The 18,888-nt window shown below is 43.0% G+C and overlaps 1 protein-coding gene across 7 annotated transcripts in view; it reads left to right on the top strand.

Annotated features, from left to right (window-relative positions):
- The window catches only part of LOC115150164 (eukaryotic translation initiation factor 4B), a 41,158-nt gene extending 32,569 nt beyond the window's left edge, over positions 1-8,589 (top strand). For all 7 annotated transcript variants that reach the window (XM_029693150.1, XM_029693149.1, XM_029693154.1 and 4 more), the window contains one exon: positions 8,106-8,589. In XM_029693150.1, coding sequence (XP_029549010.1) covers positions 8,106-8,186 — 81 coding nt within the window. In that variant the 3' untranslated portion in view covers positions 8,187-8,589. The remainder of the gene's footprint in view (positions 1-8,105) is intronic.
- Positions 8,590-18,888: the final 10,299 nt, after the last annotated feature.

Genomic DNA, 18,888 nt, shown 5'->3' with positions numbered 1-18,888 from the left:
CTGAGGATTTATTTTATTTAATCCATTTTAGAATAAAGCTGTAACATAACAAAATGTGGAATGTCAATGGGTCTGAATACTTTCCGAAGGCACTGTAAATCAGAGCACAAACAAGATGGCAAACGTCCTTTGCTGCTATTACAGCCAGTTAGCTAGCCAGTAGCTATAAGCCAACAAGACTGTACCAATGTTGACTTCAAATTCAGTAGCTACTTTCCATAAAGCATAGCTAGCTAAGTAAAGTGCATAGTCAACACCAAACTTTGATAAACTGCCATGCTGCTAACTTATAATACATTCAATGGGCATGCTCATCTACTAACTCCGGCATGATAGTCAAGCTGGCTAGATGCCTACGTGTGCAGCCAGATTGTCAGGTTCAGCAGAAACACTGCTTGCGAGCCTACATTTCCTCAACCAAGTTAAGCCAATAACAACACAAACTGTAGCTGATTTTAAAACGAATCGTCTTGCGAAGAAACGGTTAGCTATGTTGAATCTAAACCCGGCCAATGCACATGCAAGTAGGCCATTGGCTGTGCATTGCTGTGAGTGTACACATGCTAGCTACTTAATTAGCTAGATCAACACCGACACGTTGCTGCTCTAGCATCCAGGACAAATTCCAGCCCTTAACTTATGATGCGTTAATTCATTACCGCTCTTTCCATGCTATTTTCTTAGGACAAACTTTGATTCAAAAGGTATTAACCGATTTTATTTAACTAGGCATGTCAGTTAAGAACAAATTATTTATGATGGCCAAACCCTAACCCGGACGACACAGGGCCAATTGTGCCGCCGCCCTATGGGACTCCCAATCACGGCTAGTTCTGATACAACCTGGAATTGAACTAGGGTCTGTGGTGACTCCTCTAGCCACTCGGGAGTCCAATCCACCTTGTCAAGTTACAGTTCAGTGTGTCCCCAGAAATCTGAACCCAGTACGAATTACGTTTTAAGACAATTTTTCCAGATATATTTTAGACAAAGTTTAAAATATGTATTTTCCTGAAGTTACAAAAGCTTATTTTCCGGATGTTGAAATCGGGTATATTTTTGTTTCTGAATAAATATTTGAAATACTAATACCAACTTTTTTTGCTCTACTGCAGGGGTTTTCAAACCTCTCCTCGGGGAACCCCAGACATTTCACAATTTTTCTTTAGCTCTGATATAGTTATTCAAGAGGTTGAGAATTAGTTCACTCAGGAGTGCTAGCTCTGGAATAGGACGAGATTGGACGAGATTCCCTAAATACGCTGCTTCGATACAGCCAAGACCTTTTTTTTATTCATTTTTTTAACTTGCGCAGTAGGTTAGGAGAATTTGCTTAAGGTTAGGGAAAGAGTTGGCTAAAATGCTCTCCCTAACCTGTTGCAAAAATGTACTTGTATCGAAGTGGTGTTTTTTTTTTTTTTAGGGAAATCAAGGCCGGTCCGGACCGCACCAAAAATTGACATCCGGGCAGGATTTAAAAAGACGTTGGTGTAGGTCCCCTTAGTGGGAAGTAGCCATCAACAAGTAAACAAAACTTTCCAATTACACTCAGCCAAATGATTAAGTTACTTTGAGTCACTTACAGGAACTGGTATGTGCTTAAGGTAAAGCAGCTGTTGATATTCACCTCCCCTCTTTAAAGATAGACTCCATGTTTTGCATGAATGCATGTCTGAAGTAATAGCCAGGGCCCAGTTTCCTGATAGCGATGGAACTCTAGTGGTTTTTTTAACGATGCATCGTTAATATAACTTTCGAAGAACTCATATTTCCCAAAACGCCACGTAGGGAGAACTTTCAATAAGTGTGTCGTTAGAGCATGTGTCGATACTGATAGGATCGAAAGAAAGGTCGTGCTGCTCTCGGCTTAGCGTTCTCTATTCAAATCTTAACTTAAAATGAGATACTACGACTGATCATCTATGGCTGCAAATATTGAGGTGGCTCACACGGAACCCAAACCGGCTGCGCGTGTGCGCCATCATGCATACATTTATTTTGTCCCCCCACACCAAACACGATCACGACACGCAGGTTAAAATATCAAAAACTCTGAACCAATTACATTCATTTGGGGACAAGTCGAAAAGCATTAAACATTTAGCTAGCTAGCTTGCACTTGCTAGCTAATTTGTCCTATTTAGCTAGCTTGCTGTTGCTAGCTAATTTGTCTTGGGATATAAACATTGAGTTATTTTACCCGAAATGCAGAAGGTCCTCTACTCCGACAATTAATCCACACGTAAAACGGTCAACCGAATTGTTTCTAGTCATCTCTCCTCCTTTGAGGATTTTTCTTCTTTGAACTTTATGGTGAGTGGCATCTAAACTTTCATAGTATTACCACGACGACCGACAACACAGTTTATTTCAATCACCCACGTGGGTATCTGCTTCTATAAACCAATGAGAAGATGGGAGAGGCAGGACTTGCAGCACGATCTGCGTCACAAATAGAACTGACTTCTATTTTAGTCCTTGGCAACGCAGATGCTTGCAAGGCAGTGGGTGCAATAGTTGAATAAATGTATTTTGCAACGCACGCGACGTGAGCGGTGTAGTCAGGGTGTTATTATAATGCTTAGGCTATGCACTAAATCTGTCACATTGCGCACATGTTAGTCCTATACCATGGAATTGAGGCAAAAATTCTAGCCTACAATTAGCAAAATGGAACTCAACTGATTGAACATGAAAATGAGTTAATTGATTGAATAATATAGGCCTATTGTATTTGTCTTCAATGCAGTCATCTCGGTTTTCATTTGAAGCATCTTTTTACCCTTTGCTTGTTTATAACAATTGCAAAGGCATTAGCAACTTGGTATTGTAGTTAACTTCGTTCTGAAGTTATCAGTGGTCACAGAGAGACAATCTTGATTCTTTGTTTATTGGGGAAATTATGTATGAAGTGACACGGAAGTGTAAAAAAATATTGAACGGCCCAGGTAGCTGTTCTACGATTGCTCTGAGGTAAATTAGTGTTTTAAGTGCAACTTTAGTTACAGTGGTTTTGGGAAACGGCTCTGAGATTTAACAATGTGCCTACGAAGGTCCTAACGGTGAATTTAGCATTAAGATGCTGTTGCGAAACCGGGTTCTGGACATTCAATTGAGACAATTTACACTTTGAAGTGCAAATTACATTTCCGAAAGACACCTTTTGTATGTGGAAATCTGTAATCACTTTCCGGTGTAAAAATAATGGAAACAAAAAATTGTTAACTGTCTGAAGCAGGAAAAGAAAGAATTCACATAAGCACCACAATGCATGCTCCACCAAGGTTTTCCATCACACAGCTTTGATAAACTACAGTAGCTATGACGGTCCATTGTACACATTGTTTGAAGTATGCAGGTTGCTTAGGATTTTATTTTCTACATTGTAGAATAATAGGGAAGACAACTTTGAAATAACACATGGAATCATTTAGTAACCAAAAAGTGTTAACCAAATCAAAATCTATTTGAGATTCTTCAAAGTAGCCACCCTTTGCCTTGATGACAGCTTTGCACACTCTTGGCATTGCCTCATGAAGCTGGTTGAGAGAGTCACCTGGAATGCATTTCAATGAACAGGTGTGCCTTGTTCAAAGTTGTTGAGCCAATCAGTTGTATTTGTATTTATTAAGGATCCCCATTACAATACATTCACAGATTTCACAACAGACTGTGCCCCCTCAGGCCCTTACTCCACCACTACTATATATCTACAGTACAACTGGGTATAGTGCATATGTTATCGTGTGTGTGTATGCATGTGTTTGTTTCGCAGTCCCTGGTTCCATAAGGTGTTTTTTTTATTTTTATAATTTTTTTTAACTGCTTTCATCAGTTTCTTGATGTGGAATAGAGTTCCATGTAGTCATGGCTCTACGTAGTACTGTGCGCCTCCCGTAGTTTGTTCTGGACTTGGCGATTGTGAAGAGACGTCTTGTGGGGTATGCATGGGTGCCCGTGCTCTGCACCAGTAGTTCAAACAGACAGCTCGGCGTATTCAACATGTCAATACCTCCATATAAATAAAGTAGTGATGAAGTCAATCTCTCCTCCACTTTGAGCCAGGAGAGATTGGCATGCATAGTATTATTAGCTCTCTATACATACAAGGGCCAGCCGTGCTGCCCTGTTCTGAGCCAATTGCAATTTTCCTAAGTCCTTTCTTGTGGCACCTGACCACACGACTGAACAGTAGTCCAGGTGCGAAAAACTAGGGCCTGTAGGGCCTGCCTTGTTGATAGTGTTGTTAAGTAGGCACAGCAGCCCCATCTTAGCTACTCTTGAATCAATATATTTTGACCATGACAGTTTACAATCCAGGGTTACTTCAAGCAGTTTAGTCATCTCAATTTCCACATGATTTAGTGGAGATTTAGGGTTTAGTGAATGGTTTGTCCCTACAATGCTTTTAGTTTTAGAAATATTTAGGACTAACTTATTCCTTGCCACTCACTCTGAAACTAACTTTTCCATCCAAGTTGTCAGACCCCAGTGGCTTGTCATGTTGATAGACATGCTCACTTTACAGAATTCAAAATTATAATGCTTGTCTTTCATAATTTGGTCAGATAAACTTGGATGTGTTAGTGCTTTTGTTTCTGGCATGTCATGCCTAAGTTTGCAAATCTTGCCAATGAAAAAAAAAAAAGTAGTTAGCTTATTCATCACAAAACTAACTGATATTTCCATCTGTTCAATGAATGATGGAGCTGTTCTTTCCCCCCCCAAGATTTCTTTTGATTTCAAGAACTTTGAAAGTTTCTTCAAGTGCAGTCTGAGACCAGCAAGCCCTCTGAATCTGGCTCTCATGAGTAACTGCACCTCAGATTGCAACCCAAATAAATAGTAGCAGACACCATCTCAACATCAACTGTTTGGAGGAGACTGTGAATCAGGCCTTCATGGTCGAATTGCAGCGAAGACTTGCGTGGGCCAAGAAACACGAGAAATGTAAATTAGACCGGTGGAAGTCTGTCCTTTGGTCTGAGTAGTTAAAATTTGAGATTTTTGGTTCCAACCGCCGTATCTTTTTGAGACAGAGTAGGTGAACGGATGATCTCCGCATGTGGTTCAGACTATGAATCCTGGAGGAGGAAGTTTGATGGCGTAGGGGTGTTTCGCTGGTTACACTGTCAGATTTGATTCATAATTCAATGCACACTTAACCAGCATAGTTACCACATTATTCTGCAGCGATACACCATCCCACCTGGTGTGCACTTAGTGGGACTGTCATTTGTTTTTCAACAGGACAATGACCCAACACACCTCCAGGCTGTGTAAGGGCTATTTGACCAAGAAGGAGTGCGATGGAGTGCTGTATCAGATGACCTGGTCTCCACAATCGCTCAACCCAATTGAGATGGTTTGGGATGAGTTAGAGTGAAGGAAAAGCAGCCAACAAGTGCTCAGCATATGTGGGAAGTCCTTCAAGACTTTTGGAAAAGCATTCCTCATTAAGCTGGTTGAGAGAATGCCAAGAGTGTGCAAAGCTGTCAAAGGCAAAGAGTGGCTACTTTGAAGAATCTCAAATATATAAAATATATTTTGATTTGTTTAACACTTTTTTTGGTTACTACATGATTCCATAGTTTTGACGTCTTCACCATTCTACAATGTATAAAATAGTAAAGGAATGAGTAGGTGTCAACTTTTGACTGGTACTGTGTGTGTGTGTGTGTGTACACACTGCTCAAAAAAATAAAGGGAACACTTAAACAACACAATGTAACTAACTCCAAGTCAATCACACTTCTGGGAAATCAAACTGTCCACTTAGGAAGCAACACTGATTGACAATACATTTCACATGCTGTTGTGCAAATGGAATAGACAACAAGTGGAAATTATAGGCAATTAGCAAGACACCCCCAATAAAGGAGTGGTTCTGCAGGTGGGGACCACAGACCACTTCTCAGTTCCTATGCTTCCTGGCTGATGTTTTGGTCACTTTTGAATGCTGGCGGTGCTTTCACTCTAGTGGTAGCATGAGACGGAGTCTACAACCCACAAGTGGCTCAGGTAGTGCAGCTCATCCAGGATGGCACATCAATGCGAGCTGTGGCAAGGTTTGCTGTGTCTGTCAGCGTAGTGTCCAGAGCATGGAGGCGCTACCAGGAGACAGGCCCGTACATCAGGAGACGTGGAGGAGGCCGTAGGAGGGCAACAACTCAGCAGCAGGACCGCTACCTCCGCCTTTGTGCAAGGAGGACCACTGCCAGAGCCCTGCAAAATGACCTCCAGCAGGCCACAAATGTGTCTGCTCAAACGGTCAGAAACAGACTCCATGAGGGTGGTATGAGGGCCCAACGTCCACAGGTGGGGGTTGTGCTTACAGCCCAACACCGTGCAGGACGTTTGGCATTTGCCAGAGAACACCAAGATTGGCAAATTCGCCACTGGCGCCCTGTGCTCTTCACAGATGAAAGCAGGTTCACACTGAGCACATATGACAGACGTGACAGAGTCTGGAGACGCCGTGGAAAACGTTCTGCTGCCTGCAACATCCTCCAGCATGACCGGTTTGGCGGTGGGTCAGTCATGGTGTGGGGTGGCATTTCTTTGAGGGGCCGCACAGCCCTCCATGTGCTCGCCAGAGGTAGCCTGACTGCCATTAGGTACCAAGATGAGATCCTCAGACCCCTTGTGAGACCATATGCTGGTGCGGTTGGCCCTGGGTTCCTCCTAGTGCAAGACAATGCTAGACCTCATGTGGCTGGAGTGTGTCAGCAGTTCCTGCAAGAGGAAGGCATTGATGCTATGGACTGGCCCGCCCGTTCCCCAGACCTGAATCCAATTGAGCACATCTGGGACATCATGTCTCGCTCCATCCACCAACGCCACGTTGCACCACAGACTGTCCAGGAGTTGGCGGATGCTTTAGTCCAGGTCTGGGAGGAGATCCCTCAGGAGACCATCCGCCACCTCATCAGGAGCATGCCCTGGCGTTGTAGGGAGGTCATACTGGCACGTGGAGGCCACACACACTACTGAGCCTCATTTTGACTTGTTTTAAGGACATTACATCAAAGTTGGATCAGCCTGTAGTGTGGTTTTCTACTTTAATTTTGAGTGTGACTCCAAATCCAGACCTCCATGGGCTGATAAATTGGATTTCCATTGATTATTTTTGTGTGATTTTGTTGTCAGCACATTCAACTATGTAAAGAAAAAAGTATTTAATAGTTTTTCATTCATATCTAGGATGTTATTTTAGTGTAACCTTTATTTTTTTTGAGCAGTGTATGTCTGAGTGTATTAAACATTATGAACATCTGCTTTTTCCATGAGACTGACCAGGTGAAAGCTGTGCTCCCTTTTATTAATGTCACTTAAATCTACTTCAATCAGTGTAGATGAAAGATTTTTAGGCCTTGAGACAATTGAGACACAGATTATGTACGTGTGCCATTCAGAGGGTGAATGGGCAAGAAAGTATTTAAGTGCCTTTGAACCGGGTATGGTAGGTGACAGGCGCACCGGGTTGTGTCAAGAACTGCAACGCTGCTGGGTTTTTCACGCTCTCCAGTTTCACTGTGTATCAAGAATGATCTACCACCCAAAGGACATCAGCCAACTTTACAAATGTGGGAATTAACATGGGCCAGCATCCTTGTGGAATGCTTTCGACACCTTGTGGAGTCTGTGGCCGTGGCTTGCTATATAAAGCAGGCAGACGGGCATCAACTCATTCAGTTACTGTTCGGATGAACGTTAGAATGGGCAAAACAAGCGACTGAGCGTGGTATGGTCGTCGGTGCCAGTTTGTCAGGAACGGCCTGTCTTCTGGCCTTTTCGGGCACTACTGTGTCTAGAGTTTACCGAGAATGGTGCTACAAACAAAAAATATCCAGTCAGCGACAGTTCTGTGGGTGAAAACAGGAATATAAAGGCGCAAATACTTCTCATTTAAATCTTTTTTTTTATTTTTTATAATACAATGTGCAGTTTAGGTGCACATTGTGACATAGTATTTAAGTGTTTGACCCGTTACCTGTAGTAGCACTGTACCATGTAAATACATAACTAAGGACATTTTTTGTAATGTGGGAACAAATGAGCAATGTTAGGATCTCTCCTGATCTGAGCTTTTTTTTTTTTTTCAGAAATTCAGCTCAGCCAGTAAATACGCCGCTTTGCTAATGGACAGCGAGCAAGGAGACGACGCAGAGGAGAGCGTAGAATAAAGCGAGAGCGGGGGAGTGAAAAGAAGATCCAGCCAATGAAAGAATCTCACATTAAATATGAAAGTCTCCTCACCTGGTGTAGAGGCACCTGGGAGGTCATCACTTCTACCTACTTTCCTTACTCGTAACCCTCCCTCCCCTTTTCAGGACTTTTCAGTTTCTAAAAAGAATAGTCATATACTGACTTGTTTTAAATGGAAAAGGAAAGGAATAGTCGACACAAGAAAATATGGAAAATTGAATTAATTGTAATAAATAAAAAAGTGGGGTAAAAACAAATTGTTTACATTTGTGATGGTATGAGTTGGGCTCCATCCTTCTCCCCAGTGGAAAAGGATGAAGAGTTGGTTACTGGATGCTTGCTTGTCAGCCTGACCTATTAAATCTCATGTGCAGTTAAAAAGGCAGTGTTTTATTTACCAGACAGCTGGCTGACTAGGTTAAAAGTATACTAGCCGATTGGTCCAGCCAATACTCATGACATCGTTCTCAATGGGGGGGTGCTTATTTTGCCCCGCCGGCGGACACTGAACTACGTAAGTGAAGGCAGAGTTGGCCATTGAGTACTGTAGAGCGCGGGCGGTGAATGCCGTCACTAACTAAAAGACGACAGATCAGGAAAAATTAGCTGATCAATAAAGGAAGCATTGTTTTGTGGCGGTTCTCTTTCTTAATGATCAGAAGTTCTCTACCACAAGCGTTTAAAAACTTCTTTTTTTTTACTCCACCCCGCCTAGCTGGTCTGTTGTGAGTGGGGAAATCGGCATTTGCCACCAGACTACTAAATTACAAATCGAGTGCCAACTCTGCCCACACAGCTAATAACCAGACATCCGCTGCAAAAGAGTGCACCCAATGAAAGTCTACCTTTGAGAAATGTTTGAAGTCTGAAGCTGGTACTACTAGTGTAGGACAAAACTTTAGCCAGCAAGCAGTGCTACTGATCTATTGAGATGTACTGGGAAGGTGGTTGACAGTGTTTTGGGAAGTAGCTTGGAAATTCTTATTCAAAATCAAATGTTATTTGTTACATGCTAAATACAATAGGTGAAATACTTACTTACAAGCCCTTAACCAACAATGCAGTTAAGAAAGTAGAAAATAAGTAACAAATAATTAAATAGCAGCAGTAAAATATCAGTAGCAAGGCTATATACGTGGTACCGGTACAGAGTCAATGGGCAGGGGCACAGGTTATTCGAGGTAATATGTAGGTAGAGTTATTAAAGTGACTATGCATAGATGACAGAGTAGCAGCAGTGTAATAATTAGCAATATATTCAGAGACGACCTATCAGATCCCCACTGACGGGCTGGCTCCAGGTGATAAGGGTAGGCCACAACACAACCACCATGTGGACCCCTCCGGGGTGTGTGCTTAGTCCCCTCCTGTGCTCCCTATTCACCCACAACTCCAACACCAAGTTTGCTGACGTGGTGGTAGGCCTGAACACCGACGTCGATGGGAGCTTTAAGGGAGGAGGTCAGAGACTTGGCAGTGTTGTGCCAGGACAACAAGCTCTCCCTCAATGTCAGTAAGACCAATGAGCTGATTGTGGACTACAATTTTGAGGGGAGAGCATGCCCCCATCCACATCGACAGGGCTGTAGTGGAGCAGGACGAGAGCTTCAAGTTTCTTGGCGTTGACATCCCTAAGGACTTAACATGGACCGCACAGTCACGAAAGGCCACGAGAGTCCCTCTCAAGAGGCTGAAAAGATTTGGCATGGGCCTTGTGGATCCTCAAAGTTCTACAACTGCACCATCAAGAGCATCTTGACTGGCTGCATCACTGCTTGGTATGGCAAATGCACCACCCTTGACTGCAAAGCACTACAGAAGTGCATCACTGGTGCCAAGCTCCCTGCCATCCAGGACCTCCATATCAGGCGGTGTCAGAGGAAGGCCAGAAAAATTGCCAAAGACTCCAGCCACCCAAGCCATAGACTACAGTGCGGCAAACGGTACCAGAGCATCGGCTCTTGGACCAACAGGCTCCGAGACAGCTTCTATTCCCAAGGCAATAGACTGCTAAATAGTCTGGGTAACCATTTTAATTATCTGCACTGACCTGACTCTATCCACATTCACAAGACTATATATACACACACTATATACTCACTCACACACTGCACTGCCACTAATGCAAAAACTCCTCACATACACACACAACACCAACACACTATGCTGCTGCTACTCTGTCCTTTATTTTACTTGTATTATGATCTATCCTGATTCCTAGTCCCTTTACCCTGCCTTCATGTACATAACTACCTCAAAAACCTTGTACACCTGAACATTGATCTGGTACACCCTGTATATAGCTCCATTCTTATGTATTGTATTCCAATTGTGGTACTATTTAATTGTATTGTTTGGAAGGGCTCGTAATCAAGCGTTTCATGGTTAAGTCACCGTTTTTATTGGGCGTATGAGATTAATTGTTTTACTTTAAGCTATGAGGTTTTGATTATGCCAGATTTGATATGGGGATACAAAGTGCGTCCTAATTCCCGATTTAATTGGAAACATTTTAAATGATTATTTTGATATGTTTTGAAGTTACTCATTAAAACTGACGTTTCTTGTACAACTTGTTCTACAGGGGACTTCAAATTTCAGTTTTCAAATGCACCGTATACAACCGGTGTAGACTTTACCGTAAAGATTATTACTTACGAGTGCTTTTCCAACAATGAAGAGTTAAAAATATATAACTTAAATAACACAACGAATAAAAACACAAGAATTGAGCAATATACAAGGAGTACCAATACCATATCAATGTAATCCAGACATAACAATGCCTGCCCACAGACTCATCTCAACTTAATCTCATCACTATTATCCCCAATCACAGTGCAGATGTATACATTTCTCAACACTCGCTGACTGACGCAATGGTGACAAATTAAAAAGCCATCAACTACATATTTCGGCCAGCTGTTGGTGATTGACTTCATTCTGTGAAAATATCTACATTTGTGAAAACATTTGAGCCGCTCTAGAGGATGCAAGGATTACTCCGAGATGACATTTTTAACATTTCAAAGTAATTGATAAATTGGGCTTGTGAGTACCTGGTGGATGTCAAGGATCAAACCAAATGTACAGTGCCTTCAGAAAGTATTCAAACCCCTTGACTTTTTCCACATTTTGTTGCGTTACAGCCTGAATTTAAAATTAATTAAATACATTTTTTTTTGGTCACTGGCCTACACACAATACCTAAATGTCAAAGTGTAAATATTCATTAAAAGCTGAAATGTCTTGAGTCAAGTATTCAACCCCTTTGTTATGGCAAGCCTAAATAAATTCAGGAGTAAAAATTTGCTTAAGTCACATTGCAATAATAGTGTTTAACATGATTTTTGAAAGACTACCTAATCTCTGTACCCCATAGACACAATTATCTGTATGGTCCATCAGTCGAGCAGTGGATTTCAACCACAAAGACCAAAGATGTTTTCCAATGCCTCGCAAAGAAGGGCACTTATTATAGATTGGTAAAAAATATAATAAAAACCCAGACATTGAATGTCCCTTTGAGCATGGTGAAGTTATTAATTACACTTTGGATGGTGTATCAATCTTTTTTTTAACCAGGCAAGTCAGTTAAGAACAAATTCTTATTTACATTGACAGCCTACACTGGCCAAACCCGGACGACACTGGGCCAATTGTGCGCTGCCCTATGGGACTCCCAATCATGGCCGGTTGTGATACAGCCTGGGTTTGAGCCAGGGTGTCTGTAGTGACGCCTCTAGCACTGAGATGCAGTGTCTTAGACTGCTGCGCCACTCAGGAGCCTGGTTGCTACAAAGCTACAGGTGTCGTCCTTAACTCAGTTGCCGGAGAGGAAGGAAACCGCTCAGGGATTTCACCATGAGGCCAATAGTGACTTTAAAACAGAGTTTATTGGATGTATGGATCAGCAACATTGTAGTTACTCCACAATACTAACCTAACTGACAGAGTGAAAAGAAGGAACCCTGTACAGAATACAAATATTCCAAAACCTGTTTGCAACAAGTTACTAAATAATGCAAAAAAATGTGACAAAGCAATTAACTTTTTGTCCTGAAAACAAAATATTATGTTTGGGGCAAATCCAATACAACACATTACGGAGTACCCCTTTCCATATTTTCAAGCATAGTGGTGGCTGCATCATGTTAGACTACCTGTGGTGCAGCAGGTAGTCGTGGTTAGACTGTTGGGCCAGTAACCGAAAGGTTGCTGGATCGAATCCCAGAGCTGACAAGGTAAAAATCTGTCATTCTGCCCCTGAACAAGGCAGTTAAACCACTGTTCCCCGGTAGGCTGTCATTGTAAGTAAGAATTTGTTCTTAACTGACCTGCCTAGTTAAATAAAGGTTAAAATGGTTATGCTTGTAATTGTTATGGACTGAAGAGTTTTTTTAGGATTAAAAATACATGGAATGCAGCTAAGCACATGCAAAATCCTAGAGGAAAACCTGGTTGTCTGCTTTCCACCAGACACAGGGCAATAACCTCAACACTCTAGCAATGATCAACAACCAATTTGACAGAGCTTGAAGAATTTCTTAAACAACAATGGGCAAATATTGCACAATCCAGGTGTGGAAACCTCTAGAGACTTACCCAGAAAGACTCACAGCTGTAATTGCTGCCAAGGGTGTGAGTACTTATGTTAATGAGATTTCTGCATTTCATTTTCAATAAATTAGCAAAAATGTCTAAACATGTTTTCACTTTGTCATTATGGGGTAATGTGTGTAAATGGCTGAGGATTTTATTTTTATATACATTTTGAATTCAGTCTGTAACATAACAAAATGGGGAATAAGTCAAGGGGTATGAATACTTTCTGTACGCAATTTATTTCATTGTGCCAACTTGTAAATATGTGAAGTACAACTTAAAAAGGAATAGAAAAATGAAAATAACCGAATTTTCTTGTTGGCAAATAGATACGTTTCCAATGGACATCCGTCCTCTTATTAAGGGTGTCTGTCATTATGAACAAGGGACTTATTCATAACTCACCCTATTCATATTATATTACTAGGTGTACCTGTGGATGTACACTGCTCCAAAAAATAAAGGGAACACTTAAACAACACAATGTAACTCCAAGTCAATCACACTTCTGTGAAATCAAACTGTCCACTTAGGAAGCAACACTGATTGACAATAAATTTCACATGCTGTTGTGTAAATGGAATAGACAACAGGTGGAAATTATAGGCAATTAGCAAGACACCCCCAATAAAGGAGTGGTTCTGCAGGTGGGGACCACAGACCACTTCTCAGTTCCTATGCTTCCTGGCTGATGTTTTGGTCACTTTTGAATGCTGGCGGTGCTTTCACTCTAGTGGTAGCATGAGACGGAGTCTACAACCCACACAAGTGGCTCAGGTAGTGCAGCTCATCCAGGATGGCACATCAATGCGAGCTGTGGCAAGAAGGTTTGCTGTGTCTATCAGCGTAGTGTCCAGAGCATGGAGGCGCTACCAGGAGACAGGCCAGTACATCAGGAGACGTGGAGGAGGCTGTAGGAGGGCAACAACCCAGCATCAGGACCGCTACCTCCGCCTTTGTGCAAGGAGGAGCAGGAGAAGCACTGCCAGAGCCCTGCAAAATGACCCAGCAGGCCACAAATGTGCATGTGTCTGCTCAAACGGTCAGAAACAGACTCCATGAGGGTGGTATGAGGGCCCGACGTCCACATGTGGGGGTTGTGCTTACAGCCCAATACCGTGCAGGACGTTTGGCATTTGCCAGAGAACACCAAGATTGGCAAATTCGCCACTGGCGCCCTGTGCTCTTCACAGATGAAAGCAGGTTCACACTGAGCATGTGTCAGACGTGACAGAGTCTGGAGACGCCGTGGAGAACGTTCTGCTGCCTGCAACATCCTCCAGCATGACCGGTTTGGCGGTGGGTCAGTCATGGTGTGGGGTGGCATTTCTTTGGGGGGCCGCACAGCCTTCCATGTGCTCGCCAGAGGTAGCCTGACTGCCGTTAGGTACCGAGATGAGATCCTCAGACCCCTTGTGAGACCATATGCTGGTGCGGTTGGCCTTGAGTTCCTCCTAATGCAAGACAATGCTAGACCTCATGTGGCTGGGGTGTGTCAGCAGTTCCTGCAAGAGGAAGGCATTGATGCTATGGACTGGCCCGCCCGTTCCCCAGACCTTAATCCAATTGAGCACATCTGGGACATCATGTCTCGCTCCATCCACCAACGCCACGTGGCACCACAGACTGTCCAGGAGTTGGTGGATGCTTTAGTCCAGGTCTGGGAGGAGATCCCTCAGGAGACCATCCGCCACCTCATCAGGAGCATGCCCAGGCGTTGTAGGGAGGTCATACTGGCACGTGGAGGCCACACACACTACTGAGCCTCATTTTGACTTGTTTTAAGGACATTACATCAAAGTTGGATCAGCCTGTAGTGTGGTTTTCCACTTTAATTTTGAGTGTGACTCCAAATTCAGACCTCCATGGGTTGATAAATTGGATTTCCATTGATTATTTTTGTGTGATTTTGTTGTCAGCGCATTCAACTATGTAAAGAAAAAAGTATTTAATAAGATTATTTCTTTCATTCAGATCTAGGATGTGTTGTTTAAGTGTTCCCTTTATTTTTTTGAGCAGTATATTTCAAGGCCTACCTTCAAACTCAGTGCCTCTTTGCTTGACATCATGGGAAAATCAAAAGAAATCAGCCAAGACCTCAGATTTGTTTTTGTTTTGTAGACCTCCACAAGTCTGGTTCATCCTTGGGAGCAATTTCTAAATGCCTGAAGGTACCACGTTCATCTGTACAAACAATAGTACGCAAGTATAAACACCATGGGACCACGCAGCCGTCATACCACTCAGGAAGGAGACGCGTTCTGTCTCCTAGAGATGAACGTTCTTTGGTGTGAAAAGTGCAAATCAATCTCAGAACAACAGCAAAGTACCTTGTGAAGATGCTGGAGGAAACGGGTACAAAAGTATCTATATCCACAGTAAAACGAGTCCTATATCAACATAACCTGAAAGGCTGCTCAGCAAGGAAGAAACCACTGCTCCAAAACCCCCATAAAAAAGACAGACAACGGTTTGCAACTGCACATGGGGACTAAGATTGTCCTTTTTGGAGAAATGTCCTCTGGTCTGATGAAACAAAAATAGAACTGTTTGGCCATAATGACCATCATTATGTTTGGAGGAAAGGGGGATGCTTGCAAGCCGAAGAACACCATCCCAACCGTGAAACACGGGGGTGGCAGCATCATGTTGTGGCGGTGCTTTGCTGCAGGAGGGACTGGTGCACTTCACAAAATAGATGGCATCATGAGGCAGGAAAATTATGTGGATATATTGAAGCAACGTCTCAAGAAATTTGTCAGGAACTTAAAGCTTGGTCGCAAATGGGTCTTCCAAATGGACAATGACCCCAAGCATACTTCCAAAGTTGTCACAAAATGTCTTAAGGACAACAAAGTCAAGGTATTGGAGTTGCCATCACAAGCCCTGACCTCAAAAAATGTATGGCAGAACTGAAAAAGTGTGTGCGAGCAAGGAGGCCTACAAACCTGACTCGGTTACACCAGCTCTGTCAGGAGGAATGGGCCAAAATTCATCAAACTTATTGTGGAAGGCTACCCGAAACGTTTGTCCCAAGTTAAACAATTTAAAGGCAATGCTACCAAATACTAATTGTAATCTTCTGACCCACTGGGAATGTGATGGAAGAAATAAAAGCTGAAATAAATCCTTCTCTCTACTATTATTCTGACATTTCACATTCTTAAAATAAATTGGTGATCCTAACTGACCTAAGACAGGGAATTTTTGCTAGGGTTAAATGTCAGGAATTATGGAAAACTGAGTTTAAATGTATTTGGCTAAGGTGTATGTAATCTTCCGAATTCATCTGTATATGTAATGTTATTCCATAGAGCCCATTATATGAATTTGTATTTATGCAGTTCCTTGACAAGGACGGTCATTAATCAGCAATAATTAGATGTCAGTTTGCATTGTGCCGCAGTTAAACCTTCAGATAGGAATTAATTATGTAGAACAGATATGATTGTCATGCAGAATATGGAAGTGTCTGCTCTATTTCAATCTGCACCATTGTGAATATTTCACCTCAATGAACACACCCCAGGTGTGGTCCTGACCTGAACATAGATGTCAGTTTGTTTCTCTGGTGGTGATCACTCTTCAACCCCCGCTGTGTACAGAACTCATGATGGGTCCTGCTGTGCCACCCGTCCCCCTCCCTCACGCCTGTCTCGACAGGAACAGGAGGGTCCTGGACTCCTCTGCTAAAACAGTCATCAGCATCTTGATGATTTGCCTCAGGAATGCTGACAGGTGTTTGTGTACACATTTTACTATACTTGTGAGTACTAGAAGTCCTCACAAGAATAGTAAACCACCTAAAATTCAGAGAATTGAGGATATTTTGCCGGTCCTTACTTGTAAAAAGGCTATTTTAGGGTCAGGGAAAATAGGATTTTGAATGGGAATTCATTGTTGGAGGGGGGTTTAACTGTGTTTGTGTTCCCCACCCCCTGTTCTTTTCTGTGGAGTGTTATTCCTGATGGTTGGGCCGGAATACCAGCTGGCTCACCGAGGAGGTCCAGCTCCCCATCTGACTCCCTCAAGACAGGAGCAGACCCTCTCCAGCCTCGCTACTTTTACTAACCACAACATCCCCTTGATATACACAGTTCTAAAGGAACAGTCTTTCATTGTTTTCAGTTGAGAGGGATATTTAGGGAAAACATAGAGGGGGAAAGGGTGAGAAATAGAGAGAACTACAGTACTGATGTCCTGTGTGTGTTCGCTCCACAAGTAGAGTTTCAGGTTCCGGGTGGGTGGACAGGTTATTTGAGTGTGTGAGGCACTCTCTCTTGTCGTTCCCACGTGACATAGATAAGGAGAGGGAAAATGGTAGGAAGGAACCGTTTCACTGTCCGGGCAGGGTGTCGTAGTGAGCGGCGCTATCTAATCGCTCCCATATGAGAGGAGAGAAAGAGAGAGGCTGAACATACACCAAGAAATGGGGAAGGGCCTGATGCCTGACCAAAACAGCTGCCCCTCTCCCTGTAGGGAGGTAGAGGGGAGTGTCTGTGCAGCAGGCTGACAGGAGAGTGGGAACAGCTAGAGAGAACATTGTAAAAAGAGATGGGGAGCGAGAGAGAGCAAGAGAAGGGTGTTTCTTTGAAGGTTGAAAGGGGAGAGAGAGGGCAGTCAGAGAGGTGTAACAGGAGATGAGAGAGAGGAAGGTTTGTGCAGGCTGGAAGGGAAGGGAGAACAGCTAGTGACTGAGGGAGAAAGGGAGAGATGGGACAGCTAGAGAGAGGGACTGAGTGGAGGCTGAGGGGTCCAGTCCTGGCAGACTAGAGGGTTTGGGGGGGGCTAAAATAAGAGTGCCAACGAAGCAAAGGGAGAACCCAGATTCACTGAAGGAGTGAAGAAAAGAGAGCGAGTCCCTTTGAAAAGAAATATAAGGAAGGAGAGCAGGTCCTTGGGATAACTGACATAAAAAAACAAGAGAAGAGTACTACCGTATCTATGGGATGCGTTCACAGTACCCAGCGTCACAATTGAAAGAGATGCGTTCCAGAACCTGATGGATCCGCAGAAGTAGTGGTCCACGATGTCCCCGTTGAAATCCTGCAGCTGGCTGAGGTAAGTGAGGGACTTGTTGACATCTCTGCAATTCGCTAAACGTTTAGCCCTTCAGTGGCTTAATTGGTAGAGCATGGCATTTGCAATATCAGGATTGTGCATTTGAATCACACTGGGGCAACCCATCGGAAGATGTATGGATGTATTACTGTAAGTAGCTTTGGATAAAAGCATCGGCTAAATGGCAAATTATAATATTATTACAATACTACCTCAGGAGACAATCCTTTGGGGTACTTGAATGGGGTATGAATAGATTGACCATGATTCTGTACTATCTAGGTAGTTATACGACTTCTCAATTTATTGTCCTGTGAGTATCTCGCCTAATGCTTTTTGGAGTTGTCTTGTCATCAACCTGTAAACAAAACCAATGATTCTAGCCAGAACCCCCAGTCTTAAACCATAATGTAGCAACTTCCACCTAGTCTTCGGAGAATGCGCTGTCTGTGACACAACCAATAGCATTTACGGGACATGTTTATGGATAGTGTCATGCAGGAGCGCAACATTTACTGGGGACGGGGTGGGCATGTCCCCCCCACATTCTGAAATTGCATTTTTGTCCTCTCCCCCATTTTTATCATTGGAATGTGATCCAAAACGCGGTACCGGTGCGCTTTAGGACCATGCGGACACCTCCGAGCGGTCGTGTAGGCTGTTCATCCAACTGAAAAATATATATAAATAAAAATATTCTAATACAATTGCCACCACCACTTCTAAAACCAAAGTGGCGCCCCTGATGTCATGTGAGATATAACGAACACAATCACAAACGGTTCAGATTGGACTTCTAATCAGTGGTTTCAAAGTCAGTTCCTCGAGGCTAGATGTGTGTGCAATCGTTTTTGTTCCAGCCCAGCCCTACCACACTTCATCTAACTTAACAACACCCTGATTAGTTGAATCTGATAGTGTATGTGGATAATTGTCATTTTAATCACAGTATGGCATGGTGGTTACAGGAGTTTGCTAATGATTGTTCCTCACTGTCTTTTGGACTCTGGGCAA

The sequence above is a fragment of the Salmo trutta genome, chromosome 16 (assembly GCF_901001165.1).
Source record: "Salmo trutta chromosome 16, fSalTru1.1, whole genome shotgun sequence".
NCBI lineage: Eukaryota > Metazoa > Chordata > Actinopteri > Salmoniformes > Salmonidae > Salmo > Salmo trutta.
This window is presented reverse-complemented; position numbering and strand designations above follow the sequence as displayed.